General features: G+C 42.2%; 1 protein-coding gene across 1 annotated transcript in view; it reads left to right on the top strand.

Annotated features, from left to right (window-relative positions):
• Positions 1-24,872, top strand: part of LOC310939348 (C-terminal-binding protein 2) — a gene marked incomplete at both ends in the record, with an annotated part of 54,810 nt that overhangs the window by 29,321 nt on the left and 617 nt on the right. Inside the window, 7 exons of the mRNA XM_083904078.1 lie at positions 5,361-5,515; positions 10,367-10,511; positions 12,533-12,739; positions 16,247-16,461; positions 17,728-17,858; positions 21,690-21,817; positions 22,422-22,539. Coding sequence (XP_083760204.1) covers positions 5,361-5,515; positions 10,367-10,511; positions 12,533-12,739; positions 16,247-16,461; positions 17,728-17,858; positions 21,690-21,817; positions 22,422-22,539 — 1,099 coding nt within the window. The remainder of the gene's footprint in view (positions 1-5,360; positions 5,516-10,366; positions 10,512-12,532; positions 12,740-16,246; positions 16,462-17,727; positions 17,859-21,689; positions 21,818-22,421; positions 22,540-24,872) is intronic.

Genomic DNA, 24,872 nt, shown 5'->3' with positions numbered 1-24,872 from the left:
ATTTTGGAATTTGAACAGTTCAACACATGTCCAAAAACAGGCCAAAAATGGAAACTATGTACAGGCGTTTTTCAAACCGTCTTGCTGGTTTCCTGCATCAGTGTGAGTGAAATCACTGTAATACCCACATGATGGCTTTGACATGCAGCTTTCAGAAACTGTTGTTTCCGAATTGTTCGATAGCACAAACCATCGCGTAATTACAGTAATGCAAAGTGCACTTGGTATACGCTCTGTGTTCAAGGGTTAAAGGACCATGCAATTAACTGATCAAGAGCAAACATAATCCACACAAATCGCTCGTCAGGAGAAAATCGCTCATTTCGGCCATTGATCTGATTTACATGCATTTTTGCTTTTGGCGGGTTAAACCCACGACAGCAGCTGCCTACCCTGTTGAAAATATACTCATCCCAAAATCATCAAACACACGAACACACAGAGCCTGGCAACAGTTAATCAACAAGCAGAAGAAACAAAGACATTGAGGAGAGGAAAGGAAATGAGGTAGATTAATTAATGGAGTGAAATTAAGAGTACTCTCTCCCCTGCTGTTCCAACATGACCCGCAACACACCATAATCCCCCCCCTTTCCCTCAATTTGCACATGTGGCGTTCACTGGACTAAGCAGTAAGTGTATTAACTATATGTCATTATCCCTGCTGGACTCGGTTTCGATCTACGGCTGTTTGTATTCAGGCAAAAAAAAAAAAAAGGCAGCTGCTTTAAAGCAGGCAGCGGCACAGGAACCTGCAGAGAACATGGCAGACCTGCTGCACCCCCGGTTTTATGTCTGCATGTTGCTGCTCCGAATGAGCTGTCACAGCAACTGGTAAAACTCCAGATCTGCGAGTGTTTATTGCAGTACATCTGAGAGTGTGCAGGCCAGAAGGCTTTTTCCCTTCAAGTTAAAACAGAGCAGGTTGTTGCACAAAAAAATAAATCTTTCTCAGAATTGAATGAAACTATTGTTTACTCCCTCTGTAGTGGATGGAGTTAAAACAATGGTTACATCTATTGCAGCAGCTCAATTTGGCATTTTTCTTTTATTATTATCTAATTAAATTGCTTAATTTTAAACAGCTTGATCTGCAATACATTAACAGCATATATTGAAGGATCAATCGCATATCACATGTTTCCTAATATCATGCAGCCCTAGTTAAGTTACCCTAAAAAAAAATGCCATCATGCATAAACCATAAAGAACCACAGGGGGTGGCACAGCGCCGATGACAGGCAACCTGGTGCTTCTTGTTGAGACTGGTGTGATGTACATGCTGTCAGTTTACCACGCCGTCACCTTCTTGCCTCCCCTCCCAGAATACATCATCTCCTCTCCATCAAAATCAGCAGAGTGAGAATCAATCTGTCACACAGGAGGACACACACACACACACACACACACACACTCACAAATTCACATCCAGGATCCTGGAGAGGCAGAACCACAGGGAGGGAAAGAAAACGATGGAAAAGAGAGTAAAGGACAGTTGAGTTGAGAAAGGAGAGCCAGTGATGACCAAAAGACATTTTGTGTGAAAATAGCAATGAAGGATGGAGAGGATGATAACATGGCGAGCAAACAGAGAGCCTGGCATTATCAGTGAGGAGACAGAGACATCAGAAGATTGCAATTGTACAGGCAGAGATACAACAACAGAGGAACAAAACACAGCAGACGACAGCATGAAAAGGAGTGGAAGAGTCTGTGTGTGTGTGTGTGTGAGAGAGAGAGAGAGAGAGAGAGAGATTGAAGGAGTCTGAAAGGTCAGAGAGAGATGGAGAGAAACCCAGTGGATGATTCATGGAGTTTTCAGCCTGTCTAAGTTCAGCCTGAGGGTTTGATGCAGCCTGTCAGCCGCTCTCCTCTGTCCTCTTGCCTCATCCACTGCTTCTCTCACCTGCAACACCCACTGCTGGGTATAATATGTGAGGGTATACAAGGAACTACACAGTTTCTGGGTCTCTTCTCCGAGTCAGAGATGGTCACAAACATGCAATGCCTTGATTAGTATTTATGATTTGAGCCCTTCATCTGCTTTTAGCTTATTCTTGTGGTTTTACTGTATGTTCACAACTGAGTCTGAGCCCTGACTCTACATCTCCTCCTGCAGCCAGAGTGAGTGTCAGGTGTCTAGAAGGACAAAAAGAAGCTCAAGGAAAAAGTGAATAATGGACTTAAATTGAAGGTTAACGCTGCGTTCAGTCACATTAACATCCTTGTTTTATAATATTTCAGCGCTGCTTGACATTTTTGTAAACTGTGAAATTCACACCACCAAGTGTGTGTAAGAAGCAAATTAACACAGAAAGCAAACACACCGTGGAAATGGAGCAACGCAATACATTCATTATTGATTATTAAGGCTGTTCCTTTTACTCTTTTTCAGGAATTTTCAGAAGGAAGCCCACTGCCATAAACCAGATACCAAGATTTAAAAGCTTTAAAATGCTTCTCTGTTCAATCCACAGTCAATCATTCCATTATATCGGATTTGAAACCGCTTTGAAGAGAGGAAAATCTATTTGAGAAGCTGGAGAATAGTTTGTAATGATTAATGACGTAATGTCGTGAGCAGACAAAAAAGTAAAGGGCAGATTTTACAGGATGTAGGATGCCGTCGCTTTTCGTAAACCTTGTAAGTAAAAGGTAATTTTCCACATTTTCATGCAGTTTGGTCAATATTTATACTGAAAATGTGGGATTTGACAGAGGTTAGTGCTCTCTGAGTGCTTTCTCGAGTTGAAAAAACTGTTGAATTGAATTGTTTTCCATCGTTTGATCAATCAACTCATCCTTTTGGCACTTTCATGCACGCGTGCCCCGGCTCAGAAGCGGTCAAGCATTTAGCCGCATTAGCGTGAGCGCTCGACACCCATGCCAGTTTGGTGTTATGGTCTCGGCTCAGTCTTTACCAGCTGCCTCCATTAATATTCAACGGGCTGTCAGTTGCAGATGTGGCATAGACGGGGCGAGTTGCCACGCATCAACCTTGCCACTGACATGTCATCCATCTTGAACAGGGAGTGTGATAAGTAGGCATGGAAGCCGCTGTGTAGGGTTGTGTGTGTGGGGGGGGGGGGAGCTGTCTGTCTCGTCTGTCAGGAGGAAAAAAAAAACATCTCCACCACCCTGTACAACTGTGAGTGTGAGGAGGATACGGGTGTTTGCACCTCTGACCCCGACTCTCGGCACAGATGCCAGCAGTGCCAAAAATAAAGTGCATTAAAACTGGCAGCCAAAGCCTGTTAAGTGATCACCATGACAACAAGCGGAAGGAGACAACTACCGCTCCGATTCCTCCCCCTGCCCCGAGAGGCAGGGCTGCTGGACTGCTCGCTCTCCATCAGACGGGCTTTGTCTTCGTGTCTCCTGTCTTTTATTTGCGCTCTCTCTTCTCTCTCTCTCTCTCTTCCCTTCATCCTCCTCCTCTTCTCTGATGTGTCTCCTGGGAGCGTTTCAGGCTAACAGGCAGTGTTTAGTCTGTTTTTATGCATGCTCGTTTTACATTCTAATTCTACCCCCCCCCCACCTGTTTGTCTTCCCACCGTGCAGCTTGTTTGTGCGCCACACACACAAACTTTCTCATCTCCTAATCTCACCTTTATCTGCCCTAATCAGTGTCCTCTGCTGCAGTAATCTCAGCGAGCATGCCTCTAATGAGCCCTCCTTCGCTTCTCCTTTCCCCTCCCTGCGCCCTGCTATACTTATCTCGAACCCTGGAGTCTGACGTCAACACAATCCTCGGGATAATGTTTAAGAGAGCACACCTGCAACAGCACTTCGAGGCGTGAGGTCACGCGTGTAGGAGATCCAGATCTTAACGGCAAAGCAGAGGGATAAGAAAGTGATGTCATGAAATAACAGGGAAACATCAATAGTGAATGTTAAGTGACTTTTGGCCCGGGTTGCACAGATATATATCTGGTGACTTCATGTAAAGATCACAATCCGTGCAGCTTTAGGGAGACACAGCTCCGTGGAGAACACACTTCCTTCTTTCCTTCTCAGGTCTATCCACAAGCGAGTGTCTGAGCAGCGTCCACGCAGGAGCAGCATGAATATTGATGCTCCTCACTTGTTAACATTGTATGAAGCCGGACTGGTAATTGTGTGTCTTCTCAAGGTGACACGTCTGTTTCTGTTGGACGTGCAGAAGGTCAGACCACTGGGGACTTGAGCTCCTCTAGGTACTCTTGTGAGAGAAGTGGAGGAGAGAGGGACTTGTAGCATTTTTATCCAGCACTCTCCATTCCAGTGATACGTAGCTCTTTTTAGGCAGTGAAACTCATTTTGTAAAAAGGTGTCGCTTTCTCCTTCCCCCCCCCCCCCTGTTCCACAGCTGCTGGTTCCACCCACACTGAAGCAAATGTAGGATCCTCTCCTTTGAACTGAGAAATTAGAACAACCAAAGTGTGCACCAACGTTGGTTGTCGCGGGTTTACACACAAGGGAATAGAAATATATTTGTCTTGGTATGATGGAGTGCACATATGTGTAACACCTGCAAACTGTATATTCTTCTCCACGTGGACTTCCATATCTCTCTGTGTGTGTATGAGAGAGAGTTTCTCCACACTGATTTGAGTGTTTGGGAGCTTTGAGACAGAAAGGATTCCTGTAAGTGAGGCTGTGGTCTAATTCCAGTGTGGAGTATGTGCATTGATTTATTGAGCAACGCTTGTTAGGAGGAGAGAAGCCCTGTTTCCTACTGTATCCTAATCAGAACATGTGCTCACACCTGCACAAACACACACAGAGCACATAATTGTCTTGTGTTTTTCTTTGACAAGAAATCGATGAGGAATTGACTCCTGCTGACAGGAGAGTATCAATTGATTTTTCTTTTTTTTAATGTAACAGAGTCATAAACACTTAAAGCAACAGCACACAGCTGTGGATGTTGATGGCTCACTGATTTGACATTGAGAGAGTGCACCTGAACCATTGTAACCAATAGTTTGGTGAGGAAAGAAACAGAACTAGGGCTGAATTAAGTATTTTTAAGTCATTTTTAAATATACGCTATTCACTAATTCAAAACTTTGAGAAATTAATTATTTCTAACTTTGCTGAAATTGCACCTATTTTTCTGGAATTTCTGATTGTTCATCATAAGTTTTGTAAAAAGATGCTTCAGTTAATGCAAAACAAAGGGAAACATTTGGAAATATTGTTGTTTATAGGTTATTATGCGTTTATTTTACTGGTCTGGTCCACTTTTGCCCTTGCTTTAAAGAGTCAGTTTAACTTTGGGTTTTTTATAACCATGTCTAAAATTTCTGTCAACCAGAAGAGGAAACATCCTTTTGTCTGTTAAAATAACCTCACTTTTCTTCTCCATCTGTCTCCAGGTATTCGGCCCCAAATCATGAACGGGCCAATGCATCCCCGCCCCCTTGTGGCGCTGCTAGACGGGCGCGACTGCACCGTGGAGATGCCCATCTTGAAAGACCTGGCGACTGTTGCATTCTGCGATGCCCAGTCCACACAGGAGATACACGAGAAGGTAGAAAGAAAACACACAAGTGCACGCAAGCACACAACTTCATCACCACACTTCCCCAGAATACCATAAAAGTTGATGGAGAGGCGGAGCCTGCCACTCACTCACGTCTGCCTCTTTCTATTCACAGCACAAACATGTGAAGTGTGTTGTATTAGCCCCACATGCTCTTGCCAGTTAAAATATAGTGGCTTCATTATGATTTAATGTCACTTTGTGGCACTGAGCGCTGTGTGCGTGTATCAGTGCCATTGTTCTAATAGAGAGTCGTGTATGGCGGGGATGCGCTGTAATTACACTGGCTTGTAGAGGCTCTTTATTGCTTTTTATGCCGTGCGGTGGCTGCAAAACAATATATGGCTGCAGAGATGGGTATCGCTGAAGTGCTATCGCTCCATCTGCAGACGGGGTGTGAGCTGCGATGTCTTTCTTCTCACTGATTTTATGAAAATGGGACATATTAAAAATGAAGCATTTGCATAGAGATCAATTCAATCAAAGACCTCGCGTGGTGAGGAGAAGGGAGGGGAGCGGGTAGTTTTTTGTTTGTTTTTAACACGGCCTTATCAGGAAAAACATGATTGTAATGTTCACCTCGCCAGCATATTCAGCAGTTCACAGTAATAACTTGCAGCCTAGATACCCAGAGGGGTTGATGTAGATTGAAAATGTCCAATCTCCTCTTTCTGCAGTCGAGATGCACTGCTGATGATTCTGGGAGTTCAGCGTGATGTTGTCAGCGCAGGCACCAGCTGCCACAACACGACAGACAATTCGGAAAGATTCATGGGAAAGCCTGGTCAGAGGCTGGAATATGAAAGTGCCTTGAGGTTGTGTCAGGTCTCCCATCCACTGATCTCTTGGTTTTTTTTTGGGGTGATGAAGGGGCACACAGGCCAATACTGATTGAGATCCAGTTACAATACCAACTCAGCGAGACCAAATTCTGCACGCAGCACCTGCGCTCCGACGTCACCATCCAAGGTCGATGATCCCGTTTTGTTCTCACAGTCGCTGTGTCCTCACAGTCACATGTGGCTTGTAAACGTTGGATGTTCGCCCAAATGGCATCGAGTCAACTTTGGCCTATCACGCTGTACACTGCTCGACTCTGTTCATCCAATTTTGGTGTCAAGCTTCGAGCTTGCCAAAAACATGAGCATGATCCATTGGTACTCGGTGATTGCATTGTTTGTTTTTTGTTGAACATAAAAACCCCAAAACCCAGAAGTATTCAATTTACTCCATAATGATATGATGATTTATAGCAACAAATCTTCACATTTGAAATGCGGGAACAAATTAATGGTTGGCATCTTTGCTCACTGTGCTATATATATTATACTAGTTACTGCAACTGGGACTGAAAAGCTGCCATTTTGAATCTCTAGAATCATCGAGCAGGACACGTGATATTAGAAAAACATACAGTGTGCAATAATGTTGTTGAATATTGTGACGACTGTATGATTTGTGATGTCAAACATTCCGTGCTACCGGGATTGTTTAAAGGGGACATATTATGCAAGATCAACCTTTTAATCAGTTAAATCCTTATTTGGGACTCTGGAGGTCCTATCAGTTGGCAAAGTGTGAAAAAGATGACTCACTCATGTGTTTGTGTAGTACAGGAGATGAAACACGCGATGTTGACTTCCACACTCATTGGGACGTCACAATGCGCTAAATTCCTGGAATTGTTGTCTCGTGGAGCTCCACTTTATCTGCAAAACACGCGAGAGTGCTGATGAGGGCAACGGTATCCGAAATCCTACACAAACTTCTAGCCTGAGATGATTTATCTGTCCAGTGGATACATGTTATATATGACAGCAATGTGCTAGAGCCTGCAAATGATCACTTTTCCAAATGCTAACTGCTGTTAGCTTCCAGTAGCCTCTGTGGCTGATGTCATTTCCTGTCCCTCAAGTTTCGTTTTACTTTTTTTAAAGGTGGACCCAAAGAGATACTACTAAACAGAACGTTCATAACAGGGCTGTTTTGGCAGGGTGATTGAACTGCTGTGGTGCTTCATTCTTATGGTATTTTGACCAAAGCATGTTACAGACATGTTCATTAGGACACAGTGAACTAGGTTAACTTTAAATAAATCAATAAAAAGCTGAAAACAAGTTCAAATTTAAATAAATGAAAACACAATAATGTAAAACCAGCTCCAATGTCAAACCAAAATAAAAGTTAAGTGTGCTGGGCTGACGTATTGGGAGGGGGGAAACTTTTATTGTAAGTTAATGGATAAACAAAATTGGTAGAAGGAATACTCTACATTTATTGTATTTCAAGCAATCGTTATGATCTGTATATATCTTTTTGCATTTAGTGCATATTGATATCATTTAAGAGTTTTTGTTAAGCACCACCTTACTTAACCCCCCCACCCAAAATTCCACTACTTGACCCCTGTTTTCAGTGTGAATGTGTCTTCACTTACACATACTTGCAAGTTCTCGTCTTCCTCTTCATTCTTCTTCCTCGTACTTCAGGCGGTAGCTTCATTTCTGTAATGACAGGAAACTGCTGTTATCGTCTCGTCCATCTCTGAGCAAGAAAAAGAGAATTTGGTTTCAAGTCCATAATAACTCAAGCGTATTTTTTTATTTTTTATTATTATTATCTGCTGGCTTTGATCATTCATTTAACCGCCTTAAACTCATGTCTCTGCTTCTCTGCAAAAGTAGATTTAAAAGTTGTAATAAAAAAAAAAGGAACAGAGCTTTCTCTTTTTTCTCTTGCACTTCAAATTATTGTCTGGCAGTAATTAATCATCGCTTGAAACTGAAATGACGGCCACATCGCATCTTAAAGGAGAGCTAAAATGCAACATTTTCAACAGCACGTCCTTCTGCCAAGTCGAGAAAGTCTCCTCCAAGTGTCACAAGCAGCTGTCGTCCCCCATACATCCACACTGCTCACTAGTGGGATGATTTCATAGCCATAAAATCCCTCCGTGGCAGGCCACAAAAAACACACACACACACACACAAAAACCTCCTCTGCAACTGTATATTCTCTCCGTTACGCTCACTCAGGCCAAAAGGGGAGGTCTCACTGGCATGTGAAGAAAGACTCAGACATCATCAGAAATGATAGAAATGGAGCAGAGGGTATGGATTAGGTCAGAGTTTCCATTAAACTAAACTCCATTCAGACTCGTTTAAAGACTCCCTCTGCTCAAAAACAACATTAGACCTCCAGGCTTGGCCCAGCAGGAGACGATGGTGTGTGTCAGTGTGTGTACATTTTGGCTGCTGGTGTGTGTGTGTGTATGTATGTGCATACTGAGGAGCTTCTTTTTTTTTTTATTCTTGGACTTGGTGTGTGTGTGTGTGTGTGTGTGTGTGTGTGTGTGTGTGTGTGTGTGTGTGTGTGTGTGTGTGTGTGTGTGTGTGTGTGTGTGTGTGTGTGTGTGTGTGTGTGTGTGTGGAATGCCTGGTCTGTGACACAGATCCAGTAAAAATTGTATGGAAATTCAGGAGTAATCTTCTAATCATAACAAAACGAACGCAGTTTGGCTGGAGGTGAATAACAGAGCTGTGATTTAGCAGCCGACAGTGGCTACGTTTAAATCATCCGCCAACAGATGGAATCACAGGCCAGGTCACTCTGTACGAGTCAAGTGGCAGAGGAGCCGTTTTCCACAGTGACAACCCTCTTTTTAAGTCAACTTTTATTTTATATTTATGGATGAAGGGGGTTGATTTTGGACATGCACAGTTGTTCGTCATCTGGATGATTTAAATTAAAATGCACGCAGTCAGAGCAGTCTACGTTCTTTTCTGCCTTAATGTATTCGGAGGAGAGCAGAATTCACAATATGTTGCCCTGAATGATGATATATGCCGTAAAGAAAACAAAAATCCCTCTAAAAAGGTTTCAGTGCAGTATTTTTTGTCTGCCATTAACTTCTGTTCACATTACTGTCTTATCTGTGACAAGCACCAATATGTAGAGTTGTAAAGTGGAGATGCCAAATTGGTAAGGAAATCTGAATTGGCCCTAATCAGATTTGGGTGCCATATATTTTTAAATTAAAATATCGGTATTCTGTGCCAGCATATCAACAATAGCATCCCAGTAGTTAAGACAACTATAGTATACTTGTGATAAAGCAGTGAGATGATGCATTTGGCTTGGATAAACACTTCTTTACAATATGTACAACATGTATGACGCCATCTGTTCAGACCGGATGATCCAGCAAGAAATAATGTGTAACAAACATTAACAGAGGGAGGCAAACAAAATGTGTGAAATGATGTGGAATACTATGGATTTGCAGTTCAGAAACATGTAGGTCATGGCAATGAAGTAATGTGCCATGATATTTTCCCTGTCACCGAAGATTCATGTCACTGCCGGGTATAAATAGGTGAAAAATAACCAGAGTTCAAGCATGCCTTTGACCTACAACACGCTGTGATAACTTGAGGTTTTTTTTTTTTGCTGCCGTCATCTGCCGCCCCTGACCTTTTCTGTGTAGTCAATTGTCCGGATCTTTTGCCCGTGAATGCTCTCGGGATCTGAGTGCGATTGTGATGACTGTGCAGTGGACAATATAATGACTTGTTTCCTCCAGGTCTGTAAAAGGGACAGTGTGTCAGTGGGACCACGTGATGTCTGCTGTGTGAAATCCTAACCTCTCAGCTACATGTCCGCAGTCATGGCAGAACATGTGATTTTCATGGCTACTCATGAAGGAATGTGATCTTGTGATTGTCATGGGTTATTATAACCACTATAATGGGCTAATAGCCATGTTCCATAGTCTGCACAAATGAACGGACAGCACAAGGACCAATCAAAGACCTGTTTGTCATTCGCTTGTGTCTGCAGGTGCTCAACGAGGCCGTGGGAGCCATGATGTATCACACCATCACCCTGACCAGAGAGGACCTGGAAAAGTTCAAAGCTCTGCGCATCATCATCCGCATCGGCAGCGGCTACGACAACATCGACATCAAGGCAGCCGGAGAGCTGGGTACGAACTCTCCGAACTCATAACGTGCGACACATTATTGCCTCCTCCTCCTCCTCTGAGGTTCATGGAGGAGGTTTTTGCCCGTTTGTTTGTTATAACAGATTGATATGAAAAAAAAATGTTTGGGGATCTAAGTCAGAAAGAAATTATTAGATTTTGGTGGTGATTTTTCAACATTTTTATCTATAACAACTTCATATAGATGTATTGTTGATATGTACACTACCATTCAAAGGTTTGGGGTCACTTGTCCTTATTTTTAAAGGAAAAGCACCCAATGAATATAACTAAATGAATCAGAAATACACTCTTTACATTGTTAATGTGGTAAACGACTATTCTAGCTGCAAACGTCTGGTTTTTAATGGAATATGTACATAAGTGTATAGTACATAATGGTACATTGTATTTGCTAATCGCATTAGAAGGCTATTGGATGATTAGAAAACCCTTGTTCAATTATGTTAGCACAGCTGAAAACAGTTTTGCTGGTTCTTTGACGAAAGGGCAAAATTATTATTTTGAATAAACATCATTATTTCTAATCTCGACTATATTTTCTATTCATTTTGCAACTCTTTTGATGAATAAAAGTATGACTTTTAATGGAAAAGACAAAAGAAATTGTATAGGTGACCCCAAACTTTTGAACAGCAGTGTATTGATGCTGGAGGTCTGCACTCTCTGACTGCTTTCTCTACTTTAATTATGTGTATCAGGTGCTTTGTGGGCATTTGTGTTTTCGTTCTGCTCCTTAATAATGAATATCTTCCTGGTGGCTTAGAAAAGATTGAAGTAAGTTTATCCTATCCCGTGTTGCATCGATCTCTTCATGGGAGGCAGAATGGATCAATGTCTGCCTATTCACTCGTTTGATCATTCGCTTGTCTGTTAATTATCTACGACATCTCGAGCTCCAGTATCTGATGTCGTAGGTGAATCTAGAGGGGGGGTTGATTCGTCACACCGCTGCGGTGCCGATTGTTGACAATTGTCCAAAGAAGGCGACTGTGATTTTGCCGAAAGGCAGCCTGGTTAACCATTTCCTTAGTTTTTCCGCTGTATGGATTCTAAGAACGGCGGACATCCAGCTGTGAGCTGAACGTTCAACGTGACAGAAAGGTGTTAAACACACAGCGAGAGGAGAGTTAAGGCTTCCCTCTGAACTGCCACCCGTGCTTATATCAGCTGGATAGCAGCTCAAACATCGTGTTTGACAAAAGCTTTGCCATTTCCCTGCCAATAAGAGATACTGTGTCGAACGAACAGCCACCCACTCACCAAAAGGCGCTCTGCCTCGCAACGTAGGAGTCAAAAAGCTATCGTGCCTGGAGAAGGCGGCACTGATATGACGGCAGTTCTTAGGGAGAAGAAGAAGAAGGGGCCATTCATTGAACGGACTATTTTTTTTTTCCTCTCCAGACACAAGTGTGTTGTTACTGTGAGATAGAGGGTAAGGATGAGGACATTAGATGAGAGTGAGGCCAAGCAGGAGTGCTTAAGTGTTGGAGTGAAATTAATAAATTAGTAAAACATGTTGTGTTGTGGAAGATAAGCGAGGTAAAAGCACAGGGTCATGGAGTTTGAATTCCCTGAATACAACACACTCAGGAATTACAAGGGGCGATATTGGCAGTAAAGCACAGTTACATACTGTATGTTAAGTTAAGACAGAATGGGGTTCGTGCAGAATCACATCTTGTTGTTGTTTTGTGATAAAAATGATAAAAATAATGGTGTTTTTATGTGTCTTTCAACATAATGGCTCTTAAGGCTTGGATCCAAATCAATTTCATGTGCTGATAGATATGAGGAGTAGAACTGGACAATAAACCAAGTGCATACAATTACCCACAAACCTAATTGAATCATATATCTATATCTATTTTAATAAATGTCTACAAGCTCACACACTCTGTGTGTATCTTTAATCATTTTGTAATGAAACGGGACAAAAATAGTAGTGTAATTTAAAAAAGATGCTCTCTTCATTTTTTAACCCTTTAACTCTCCCTTCGTAGGAATTGCAGTCTGTAACATTCCCTCAGCAGCTGTGGAGGAGACAGCAGACTCCACCCTGTGCCACATCCTCAACCTGTACCGGCGAAACACCTGGCTCTACCAGGCTCTCCGGGAGGGCACACGGGTCCAGAGTGTGGAGCAGATCCGCGAGGTGGCGTCCGGCGCCGCCCGCATCCGTGGTGAAACCCTCGGCCTCATCGGCTTCGGTAAATACAAATAATTACACTTTTTACAGTATCTCTCTCCTGCCCTTAAACTCTAACGCCTTCTTGCCTCAGCTCTTATTTTCTTTAATTCCTCCTCCCTCTCCGTTTTCATATCCTCTCCCCACTCCTTGTGCTGTCTGCTTTCCTGTCCTGATAAGGTTATTTTTCTCCCTCTGCCCGCCCCACAGATTATCTCAAGGTTGTCTGTTTCACCTCCCTCCGGGCTGACTTCCTCTCCTCTGCCACACTGTTCTCTCATCCCACAGCTTAAACGCTCGCCATTATATATCCCGATCGTCTCTCCTCTTCGGATTTCGACTTTTCTTCGTCTACGTCAATGCGATCCCTTGACATCTTGCGTACATGTCCTTTTCTGTGTTTGTGCGTGTGTTTGTGCGTCACTCTGTCCTGCCTTAACATCACCAGGCTAACGGATACTCTGTCTTCTTAAAAACCTTTCCACAGTGCCACCTTATCTCTGTGTACACACACACACAGGTTTGTGCAGCTGTTCTTCTCAGGACACTGCATTGACCTCCATTCATTTGAACACAAAACAAACCCTTATCCTTAGCCAGTTAATGCCTAATGGAACTACAACTCAAATCTTAGCCCTAAACTTCCTGGTGGTTTTGGTCATCCATGTGGACTGCTAGCCCTGTCAGGGTCAGTTTTTATGCCAGAAAAGATCCTAAAGAGGTAACAAATACAAGCAATCTCTTTTCTCCTCCTCATCCAGTCCACCCCCCCTCACCCTGGCCTCTCTGGCTCAGTTGCACTGTCTCCTGCCAGTGGGAGGTTGAGGAGAGCGAATACCTCCTCCTGGTGTTTGTTTGCAGGACTCTTCACAGCCGTGCAGACATCTGCACAGCTCTGCAGGCTGCATCCACACAGAGAAAAAAAAACATGTTTCTCGCTCTGAGGCGACAATGGACACAAGCACAGTTCACACTCATGTTCAGTCTGTGTCATATGTGACATGAATGCAGCTGCATGAGAAACTAAATGTTCCTCACTGGTTCAACACTGGTTCAACAACAACAATCACAGAGGGTAGTTTGGACATCCATGACGTCTGTCAGCGACTGGTTAGGTTTGGTCGCATCGATCGGGCATTTCATGAATAATTTTACCCGAAGAGAAGCGTTCTATCTTTGTGTCCTGGCAGCCGGAATGATTAAAACCAGTTAAAGCTGCTGTGGTCAATAGTATACAATTATATTAACAATGGATCAAATGACCGTGTGAACGCAAATGGGGGTCGTTGATGACGTGACGGAGCCACAGATGATTTTCACCTCTGTGACGTTTACGCTCAATGTTACCAACCACAGCTTCACTGTGTTGGTTCACTCTTCATTCATCTCATCATTCGTCATTTATAACATCTCCAACGGTGTTAGAAGACACTTTTTGTCTCTGTATTAAAACTGCAGTGGTGATTTTTGTATAGATATTGATGTTATTATTCTATAATTGTGTAAAATTCATCTGATTCATTCATTTGTTTATCCCATCAAACTACCAAACGACCGGACTCTCTGAGCAGTAAAATTCACTTCTTAAACTATATATCGGCAATTCTTTGTGTCGACAGTCATACACCATTGTGTTTGCAGTCGTCGCGCTTTACGAGGGCGACATTGTCCTGACATAAAAACAAACCACTTGCTGTGTTCAGTGAGGGCATGTCGCTGGGGGACACAAGGTCGAAACACCACCTCTACACCAAGAGACACAGAAAGTCATAATCGACTTTAACGACTTCGCCTTTTTTCATCACCGTCAATAAAGTCGAGTAGTCGTTTGGGGATCTATACAGCTAAAAAACAATGAGCAGTTCTTTTAAAGTTCTCTGTAACATGCCTTCTTAAAGACATTTAAAACTAAACAAAACTTAGGCTAATACCTTGAATTTTCAGGTCATTTTAAGTGCACAACAGAAAGGGAAATATATCTCCCACCCTAGGCTCTCGTCTGGGCTACGTCCACACCCGGGAGGTGTCCTTCCCCGCGATCCGCTCATCCGAAACCCCGCATCAAAGGTCAGCGTCCCCGTCGTACCCTTGCCAGGGCCGTACTCACCCGCTGCCACACTGGGAACCTCTAACCCCAAACACGGTGCTGTGACCAGGGCTTGGCCGCCCTATGCGTGCCAACCATGTACCTAACTCTCAATTAAATCAGACTAGAGATTGCAGAGAGCGACTGAATTTTGTAAACAAGTGCACGCAGAGATGGGGGAAAAAAGTAACCTGTCGACTTGTACCACTGACGTTAACACGTCGACTAATCCTAGTCCTAGTGTGAACTCATTTGACAATTGTCTAAATATAACAGACGTATGTTGAATAATAATAGTATTGTCAAATAATAATAGAACTTTTCAGAATGTAGTGCAGCTCAAGTGCATCAGAATTGGGAATAGGAGACATTTAAATCAGATCCTATTGTAGCAACAAGAAAACTTCCTGCAAATACTCTTTCCTGCTGCTGCTGCTGCGGTTAGATTTGCTAGTTCAATCTTCACTTAAAACCAGCAGCTGAACACAGTTGAGGGACAGTGTAATGAAAACGTAATCTTAGCGGTTTAATCCGTCATTGTTTTAAAAAGGACTTGTTAAGATGATGGCTTTCAGAATGACTGCCCTGTTGTCACTGAGTCTTAATGCAGCGGCTGATTCTCCTCAGCCAAAGAGAAAGACGTAACGCTCCATCACTGAAAACAGAACCTTCAGACTGTGAAGGACCTTATCGATTCTTTTCACCAGCAACAACTGCCCATGACTCTCACTCTCTCACTCACTCTCACTCTGCTGCTGATGCTGCTGCTGCAGGAGCAGAGTGGACATTCACCGCCTACACAACAAATGGCTTTGAGAGACCGAAAGTCTCACAAGTTACTTCATACTGTTCTGTACCTGCAAAACTACTGTTAAATTGTTTTTTTTACAGTATGTAGATAGATAAATTCACTCCCTGAGATTAACATTTACTTGGTTCTGCTGTGTTTACTGTTGAATTTACAGCTGCTACAACCATTTCCATTACTGCTTGATTCGAGAGTGAACCATGGTGTTTCAAATGTCCTGTCCATATTATCTTATGAACATAAGTACTTGTTTTTTTGATTTTTATGAAACAATCAATAATTGATTATAGTAATTGGAATTCATTATTAATTAATCTATTGGTCAATTACTGTTGCAGTTAGAGTTGGATCACCAGTACTCTAGTCTTACATGAGCTCTTCAGCTATAGATAGATATGAAGATAGTATACTATAATATAATAATATTAGATACATATATAGATAGATGTCCACTGATCCCCAGACAACAAATGTCCATGTTCCAGCTTTGTTTTACATCTATTCGAGAACACCTCGAGATAACTGCATTGGCTAAACACCTACAAACATAAATGTAATATAAAAAAAAAATATATAAACTGCTCCTGTGTCTGACTTGCGTCCATAATAAACGCTGTCTGCTTCTGTCTCCTCAGGTCGCTCGGGCCAGGCCGTGGCGGTGCGAGCCAAAGTTTTCGGCTTCAACGTCATCTTCTATGACCCCTACCTGCAGGACGGCCTGGAGCGCTCGCTGGGCGTCCAGCGCGTCTACACCCTGCAGGACCTGCTGTACCAGAGCGACTGCGTCTCCCTACACTGCAACCTGAACGAACACAACCACCACCTCATCAACGACTTCACCATCAAACAGGTACCGAGAGGCACACACAGGCTGCTGAACAGCTGTGGCCTGTGACCTGTGGGCTTAATGCTGTGCTTTGTAGCAGGTAGACAAACAGAGCTGCTGGTGTATTATTACTGTGTCAGCCTGAAGGCCGTCACAGAGAGTATTCTGGTCTGTAGAGAGAGAGAAAGAAAGGATAGAGCAGCAACAGCCTGCACATTCCCTGTTCTTTATCTTCATCTCCACCAAAGCTGGACACAAATACATTCCTTTGCTCTGTCAAATGCAATTAGCACCAGCTCATGGCTACAGCAAATATATCGACTCGGCTGCACAGCAGGGGGCTGAGAGCGCTGAGAGGAAAAGCCAGAGTACATTTCTCCGAGTACATTTCTCCCATGCGGAGGCGCCGCCTGGGGTGACACCTGCAGGGAAGCGGCGGAACTGCAGCAACTTCATGGCCTCTTTTGGTGCCATTCACTTTTGAATTTCAAGTTGGTGTGGGTGAAGGGGAACAGCCTAACCTAGTTAACGCTGTCTTTTTTTCCAAAATGTAGGATTCTCAGCTCCCTCTAAAATGATTCACTTCAGTCACTTATATAATTTTTCAACGTCCAACAAAGCCATAAGAAGCAAGATTACTTTGGCAGGTCTTCACAATTTTAAATGTCTTTTGCTGGGTTCAGAGTCTTGGTTTTAGCAAGAGTAGGGGTTGTGATGGTTTGGGTAAAGGGGCTCAGGAGTGTCCTCAGTAAGGTATCTGTACAGGAGCGTGTCAAAAACCACCAAGGCCAAATAAAAGCCTGGCTGCCAGTGTAAGGCTTTTCATGCCCTTGCATTTCAGCTTTTGTCAAGATTAAGGGATTACTTTCTTCTGAGCATTTTCATTCAATTTTTTTTTCTTCCCCCCCCCCCCCATAAGCATCAAGGGGTGGCGGCACTGCCTCGTCTTTCAGCTCATCCCTCATCCTTTATTTCGTCTTTTGGTTTTGCCTTTTAGACTCATCTCTGTCCCACATCATGTGGCAGCTATTTTTCCACAGCTGCCACATGTCACCTGGATCTTTGTGTGTGTGTGTTTATTTTCCTCCTCTCTATTTCTGTGCAGCGTAATGCCTTTTAAGATCCTGAATTGTAAACATTCAGAGCAGATTGATGTAGCTGTAGATCATACGGATTTATTTGGCTGACAGATGCACACACATCTGATCTTAATGCAGTGAGTAAATGATGGTATGTCTGTTTTCCTGCGTGCGTGACTCCTTTGTGTCTTTCTGTTTTTGTGCACCACAGATGCGTCAGGGCGCGTTCTTGGTCAACACTGCGCGGGGAGGTCTGGTGGACGAGAAAGCCTTGGCCCAGGCCTTGAAGGAGGGAAGGATACGTGGAGCCGCTTTAGACGTCCATGAGACCGAGCCCTTCAGGTGACTTTTCATATCACAAAAGAGCTAGTTTGATGGCTTTGGGAAACGGCGTGGAATCATGGGAATGGTTGTATGAACTGGTTTTCACGTGCGACTTATGGGAAGACCAAAGATTAGTCATGATCCAGTAGTGAGAAATATACAAAATTAAATTAAAGACAACACTCCGGCTAAATACGGATCAAATATTTGTTGATTTTAGATTTAAAGAGTGTTGGAAATGTTTTGGCTCATGCAAATACACTCAACTCAATATTTATTATAATTCTTGTCCTTTTAAGATATTTTAATGTAGAAATGTTGTTTGTTATTTTCAAATCAAAGCCAGGCTGACAAGTGATTCATTCAGAGAGACAGCGACAGACAATGGAATAAATGGATGAGCAGGAAGGGGAACAAAAAAACAAAAAAAGAAAGCAGCAAATTCCACACTGTCAACGGCAGAGGATCTCAAACAGATGAGAGAAACGGTTGCAGACGTGATGAGTTTAAGATGCTCCTTCACAGCGCTGCAGCTAATGGAAATCCAGGGAATGGGGAGCTTGGTTTATTCCCGTCTGTTAGTGGACAAGTTCACTGAGCTGAGGTCCAGCAAAAAGTGTTTTTTTTCGCCCCATCGTTTTAATTCGCCTGAGTTGCCTCTATAGGAAATCAATTTAAATTATATATATAGCTCCAAATCACGACTTAAGCATTTTTGCAGAGTAAGGTCAAGACCTTATGATATGCAAGAGAAAGCTGACAATTTGCCACAATAAGCAAACGTTTAGCGACAGTGGAGAGGAACAAATAAACTCCCTTTTAACTGAGAGAAACCAACAACGGAAGAAACCGGTTTTTAAAATAGGAAAACACATTTAGCCTGACCTTTGACTTCATTTAAATTGAGTGATTCACTGAGGAGACTGTAACAACTACAGTTTTTTTTTTCTATCAAAACACAAAGAATTAACACTTCACACTCTTCATTCAAACAATCACAAAACCAATGATGTTTAAGCCTTTTCAGCAGCACACAAATAATCACAATAGTCACATTGTTTCTGTGTCACCAAAAGTTACGCTGTGCATCTTTAAGTTACACAAACATCGTCTGTTGAATACACTATTGACAAAAAGTTAGGGATGTTTGGCTTTTGATTTTAGAATGCACCTAATATGCACTATAACCTTTACGGGTGTCCAATTGTTCAATGTTTCAGTACTTATTGAATAACATGCTGTTATTCTGTACATTAACCACAAAAAATCACAACAACTGTCTGATGTAGTGAAGTTGAAAACATAGAAACATGGAAGTTCTGGTTCAATGACCATTTGAATTGTTGTTAGCTTGCGTTTGAGAAATTACCATTGCGTCCTTCTACCTAAATGCCCGGCTTTCATGGTAGAATATCACTGTAGCATGAACTTTTTATAGGGATATTCTTGTTCAATATCCCTAGCTTTTTGTGAGTAGTGTATATAAAAAAAGTTAAAACAACTTACAAGTATGTCCTACTGCTGCATCCACCAAGATTGAGGAAAGGAGGTCCTTTAGGGTTATAGCTGACTATGATATGCCTGATTTTTTTTCAGAATTATTTACAAATGGAACAGAGTTGACATAAAGCGAGGACAAAAGATTGATAGGCGAGTTTTTACAGACTATTTAATGCTATTTAATAGTGTTTTCCGTCCCTGGTCCTCAGGGAACACTGCCCTGCATGTTTCAGACAACACACCTGATTCAATCAGCTTGTCATCAAGCTCTGCAGAAGCCTGCTAACGAGCAGTTCATTTGAATCAGGTGTGCTGTAGCAGGGCTGAAACAGTAAAGCTCTCTTTATGAATAGATGTCACTTTATGAAACAATTACATTGATTTGATATGCATATTTATGCATTTTTTTAAAAATACTTATTTTTGCATTTTGGCACTGTGACCTCTACATATTGAGGTGGACAGTACTGGTCTTTGAACAAATCGCAGTGAAATTGTACAAATACGCACGAAGAAAAACTTAGTTATTGTTTTGTGACAAAACAGAGTAACTATCCAAAAATAACAGTACATAACAGGCATACTGACAAGTGACAAAAGTCCACATTTTGGTGTGCCCTTTTATTGACCAGACCATAAGGAGTGAACTGGTCACGCATATTGACCACCACTCTGCCATGTGCCATGACTCTCGTAAGTTGAAAAACTCAATCTGAGATTGTAGTCAATAGGAGTGGCCAAGACACTGGACTACTGGGTTTGACCAAAACAAATAATTCCATAAACAAATGCATCAAGAATCTGAGCAAAATGTCATGACATTCTATTTTTGTTCACCAGTTCAAGTTTGTGCGTTTATATTTTTGTCGAGTATATGTGAAACTCATTTCAGGATTATACACAGGTCTTACTAATTGAACTCTCAAAGTCCTTTAAAAAGTAATTCACATTTTTATTTTACTGTAAACTGTGGCAGAAACATTTCTGTTGAGCGTTCACACTCGTAAATATCAATAAATGAAAATGACATTTGTACTGGACAAATGTAAACTTTAATCTGTAACGATTGCAGTGCTGTGTATTTGCCTAATAATTAATGAGACAAGAGACATTCTATGATTATTGTAACCAAATTGTGTCTCCACTATTTTTGCAATTTAGGGAATTTTAAATGACGTGGGGTAAATAATTTAAAGAATGAGATTTAATAAAATCCTAAAAGAAAACAATTTGAAACAGGATTACGTGTAAATGAATTGTCCTCATGTATTATTACTTGAACAAAAAATGAAAAAGCCACTGGACTATTCCATGTCCCACTTTTCCCACCTCCCTCTAAAAACCATGTTCCTTGTCTCAGGGGACGGTGAACTGGTGTTTTGATCGGGGCAGTTGGGCGCTTTAAAGGCTGCATGTTTCTGGGAGATCCAACTCATGCTCCAGTGACCCAATATCTCAGCAGGGCGGTGTTTCATAACTCTGGCCCTCGGGCGAGACACAAACTCTGATCGAGGCGTTACACTTCACACACAGACGCACACGGGCACTCGCGAATATCTTCTCCTTAAAATTAATGTCATTTGACATATAAAAGAAAACAAAGAAACACTGTCAGCGACTTCCAAACGGTGCAAAAAGTGCAGTTAATGAAAGCAGTTGTAACGAGGCTCAGTGGACAAATCTCATCGAGTTTTCAGAATATGCCGTTTCACCAAGTCGTGTTTTTTTTTTTTAACACACTTGAGAGAGGTGGAAAAGTTAACGAGCGTCGATAAAAAGCTAAATGAGGAGAAGTGCAGTGGAAACACGCTCGGTGAATAAACTTCCATCGTGACCTGTAAATATTTTTACTGAACATATTATATACTGTATAACAAACTGACACTAAAATTAGGCTTTTCGGTTTTCACACGACTAATACCAGGTGGTACAAACTTAAACTATTGTTTTAGATAAATGAAAAAATATCTCGTATTATGAATTGTTTCTTCCTGTTTTTTCCTTGCGATCTTTGACTTGAACCTTTACACTACTCACGATGTTTGCACCTCCGACTTCTTATTTTGGTGAACAGACTTTATTTAACCGCATTGGATTTAAACACTCATATAGTTAATGTGGATTTTTCTTTACCAAGTTTTTCATCATGCAAGTAAATTTAAAGGGGACATATTATGCAAAATCAACTTTTTAATCATTTAAATCCTTATATTTGGGACTCTGGAGGCCCTATCAATCGGACATCACATCACAATGCTCTAAATTCCGCTTTGTCATAGGGTATATTATGTCCCATTTAAGAACGTAACATCCTCTACATTTATTTTTCTGTGTGTGCATGTGTTACAGTTTTGCTCAGGGGCCGCTGAAAGACGCTCCTAACCTGATCTGCACACCACACACAGCCTGGTACAGCGAGCAGGCGTCTCTGGAGATGAGAGAGGCGGCTGCCACCGAGATCCGAAGAGCCATCACCGGTACCGCCATCACACACAAAAACATGAAATCATCACACACACAAAAAAAAATACACAGGTTTTTGCAAACTCTCATTGACTTTCATTCATTTGCACGGCCCAAACAAAACATCATCCCAAACCCCAACCCTATGACACATGACCAGTTCCTCAGAAATGAGGTTCTGCCTCATTAGGACCAGGTTTTTGGTCTCCTTTAGGACTACTGGCCCTGACGAGATCAACGCTTACACAAAAAAAACAGGAGCTAACAAATACAAGAACACACTTTGTGACCTGTTGCACGTCTCTCTCTCTCCCAGATGTCCCATTTCCACTTCAACAGGCCCTGTGCAGCCTTTATTAAATCTGGACGTCTTAATAGATGTCATCATTAGCCTCTCGACACAGAGCAGAGCCGAGCTCGAGGGCCGGCCTCTCAGACGACATCCCAATTGTTAAATGATCTTAATTTGCATGCGGGCTGCCTGTGTTTGTCAGTCCAATCTCATCAACACTTTTTTGGCATCATGTGGTCGGTCACTCATCTCCCGACCTTATACAGAGCGTTTGATTCGACGCTAATGAGCGTCACCGCTTTCGTGTGTTTGCCTCGTGTGCACAGGTCGTATCCCTGACAGCCTAAGAAACTGCGTCAACAAGGAGTTCTTCGTCACCACGGCACCGTGGGCCGTTATGGATCAACCGGGGGTTCACCCTGAGCTCAACGGCGCCGCCTACAGGTAGGAACTGAACATAGCAACAGACTCATGTTTCAAATTTGATTCTTTTAGGATTTATGTCAATGACTAATGAGTTATTTGTCTGTGTTTCATACTTCTATAGAATGTTTTAATGCTTCTTATCATACAAATTCCATGTTAAGGTCCAGTGTGTAAAAATGAGTGAATCCATAGACAATGTACTTAGTCAGGTCTCTTCCTGAAGCCAACCAGGAAATAAGAACATCAATTTGAATGTAACTATGGGAAAATTAGCTTCTACTTCTCACTTGTTATAAAAAGGTCAATTTAAGGCCATTAAGAGGAAACTCAATGATAAAGTACAAGTGGACACCAGTGTGACAGTGACAGCTGGTGTTGTTTAATAGTTGCCTCATTGCAGGTGAATTTCTGTTAGCAGAGCGTCAACATGGCTTCAGCCAAATCACCAAACTCAAGGCTCCACAACGGCCACTGCCAGTTGGCACATGGGTAAAACTGCAGATTGTAGCAAAAGGACAAAATTACCTCTGCTATGGTGGTATTTTTGCGTACTAGAAAGGATGTTGTTATTCCTCGTTTGCACAATAAGCTTCGGCCAGTTTGTCAGTTCAGGCTGCTATAGAAACACGGTGGTTAGGACGGAGGATGACGGCCTCCATAAAACAACATCCGTGCCTAAAGCACATGTAAAAGGTGAATTCTAAAGTTACAAATGCAAAGGCTACGCTAGTAAAGTGAGATGGCAGAACTTAAGGAATAATTGAAGTGAAACAAATGTTGAAAGACGTGAAACACGGGCAAGGTAAAACACGTTGAAAGGGTTTCTTTAGGTTAAGGATTTAAGCGCGGTTCTCTGAAACACGTGTGAGGTGAAACAAATGTTGATGGAGGACTTTAGGTTAAGGATTTAAGTGTGGTTCTCTGAGACACGAGTGAGGTGAAGCAAACGTTGATAGAGGATTTAGGTTAAGGATTTAAGCGTGGTTCTCTGAAACACGAGCGAGGTGAAACAAATGTTGATAGAGGACTTTAGGTTAAGGATTTAAGCGTGGTTCTCTGAGACATGAGTGAAGTCAAACAAACGTTGAAAGAGGACTTTAGGTGTGGTTCTAGTGCGATACTGAAGTGAGGAGACAGCAGCAGTGACACTAGACAGTTACACACTGGTGCTTTAAAGCAATTCTACACATGTATTCTATTCAATTTCAGCCATTAAATCCTCCTAAATGTTACACACTGGACATTTCATGTTCTTTTCCCTGATCTTCTCCTCCATGCTGATGTTCTCTGATATAAATGAATCTCTGCTGTAGCGTCTAGTGTCCCAGCCCCTCTCACTAACTGCCCTCTGTAGTCATAGAGCTGTAACTCTGTCCACTTTGTCCCACTGTGGGACAGCTCTTCCTGATCTCAGCGTGTCCACCTCCATGTGCTTCTTTCACACAGCCAAGTGAACCAAACTCTCCCGGCTGTAACAACCGGCATCCCCCAAGACAAAATTAATGCCTAGATCAGGAGCAGGTAAATACGACCAATCCGGGCCGACAGCCTCTTCCCTGAAGGTCCTGGATAAGACCCCTTTCCCCCCTGAAGGTCGCCTGATGTCTGTCCCCCTCTATATCCCTCAACATAGCACTCACTTTGTTTGACTGACCACAGAGTAGATTATGGATGGAAGCGAATGTTGTGTGTTGAATGTCCCAGGAAGCATGACATTAAGACATTCAAATGCACTTCTATGGATGGAGTCATGCTTTATGGTTCCACATCTCATGTTTTTTTTGTTGGGGGATCAGTTCTGTTGGATTAAAATCTCTGAACTGTGTTACTCTTATCTCCTTCTCTGGTTGTATGGTGTGTGTTTTCCCCCTCTGAATACTGATATGAAAAGGCTCTTTTCCCACCAAATAGTGCGCAAAACTTAACGTAGGAACACAATTGAGTCGATGTTTGTGTGTTCAACCATTCAGATTTGGCAAAACTCTTCAAATAATTTGAATTGGTCTCCTCAGAACCTGCATAAAACTGTGTTATTTCTGCCAAAAGAAAGGTTATTTTACAATCAAAAACTGTATTAAAACACAAAAAAGTCAGTATGGCTGCAAAATAATTAATTGTTAAATGTTAAATAGCTGCTTTAACAACAATCAAACGCTTGAAGAATATTCCGTTTACTCTTTTAAATAAAAGGGGGGGTTTTATTCTCCTACCGATTTGATTTATTTATCAATGGTGAGACTAATTTGTTTAGTTTCTCCCTATTCGTTTTCCTCTTTAAGGCCAATTTACGATATACTTTATTGTTCCCATGGGGACGTTCATTGTGGGGTCAGTGGAGCTGCATGAATCAC

The sequence above is a fragment of the Microchirus variegatus genome (assembly GCF_963457635.1).
Source record: "Microchirus variegatus genome assembly, chromosome: 17".
Lineage (NCBI taxonomy): Eukaryota > Metazoa > Chordata > Actinopteri > Pleuronectiformes > Soleidae > Microchirus > Microchirus variegatus.
This window is presented reverse-complemented; position numbering and strand designations above follow the sequence as displayed.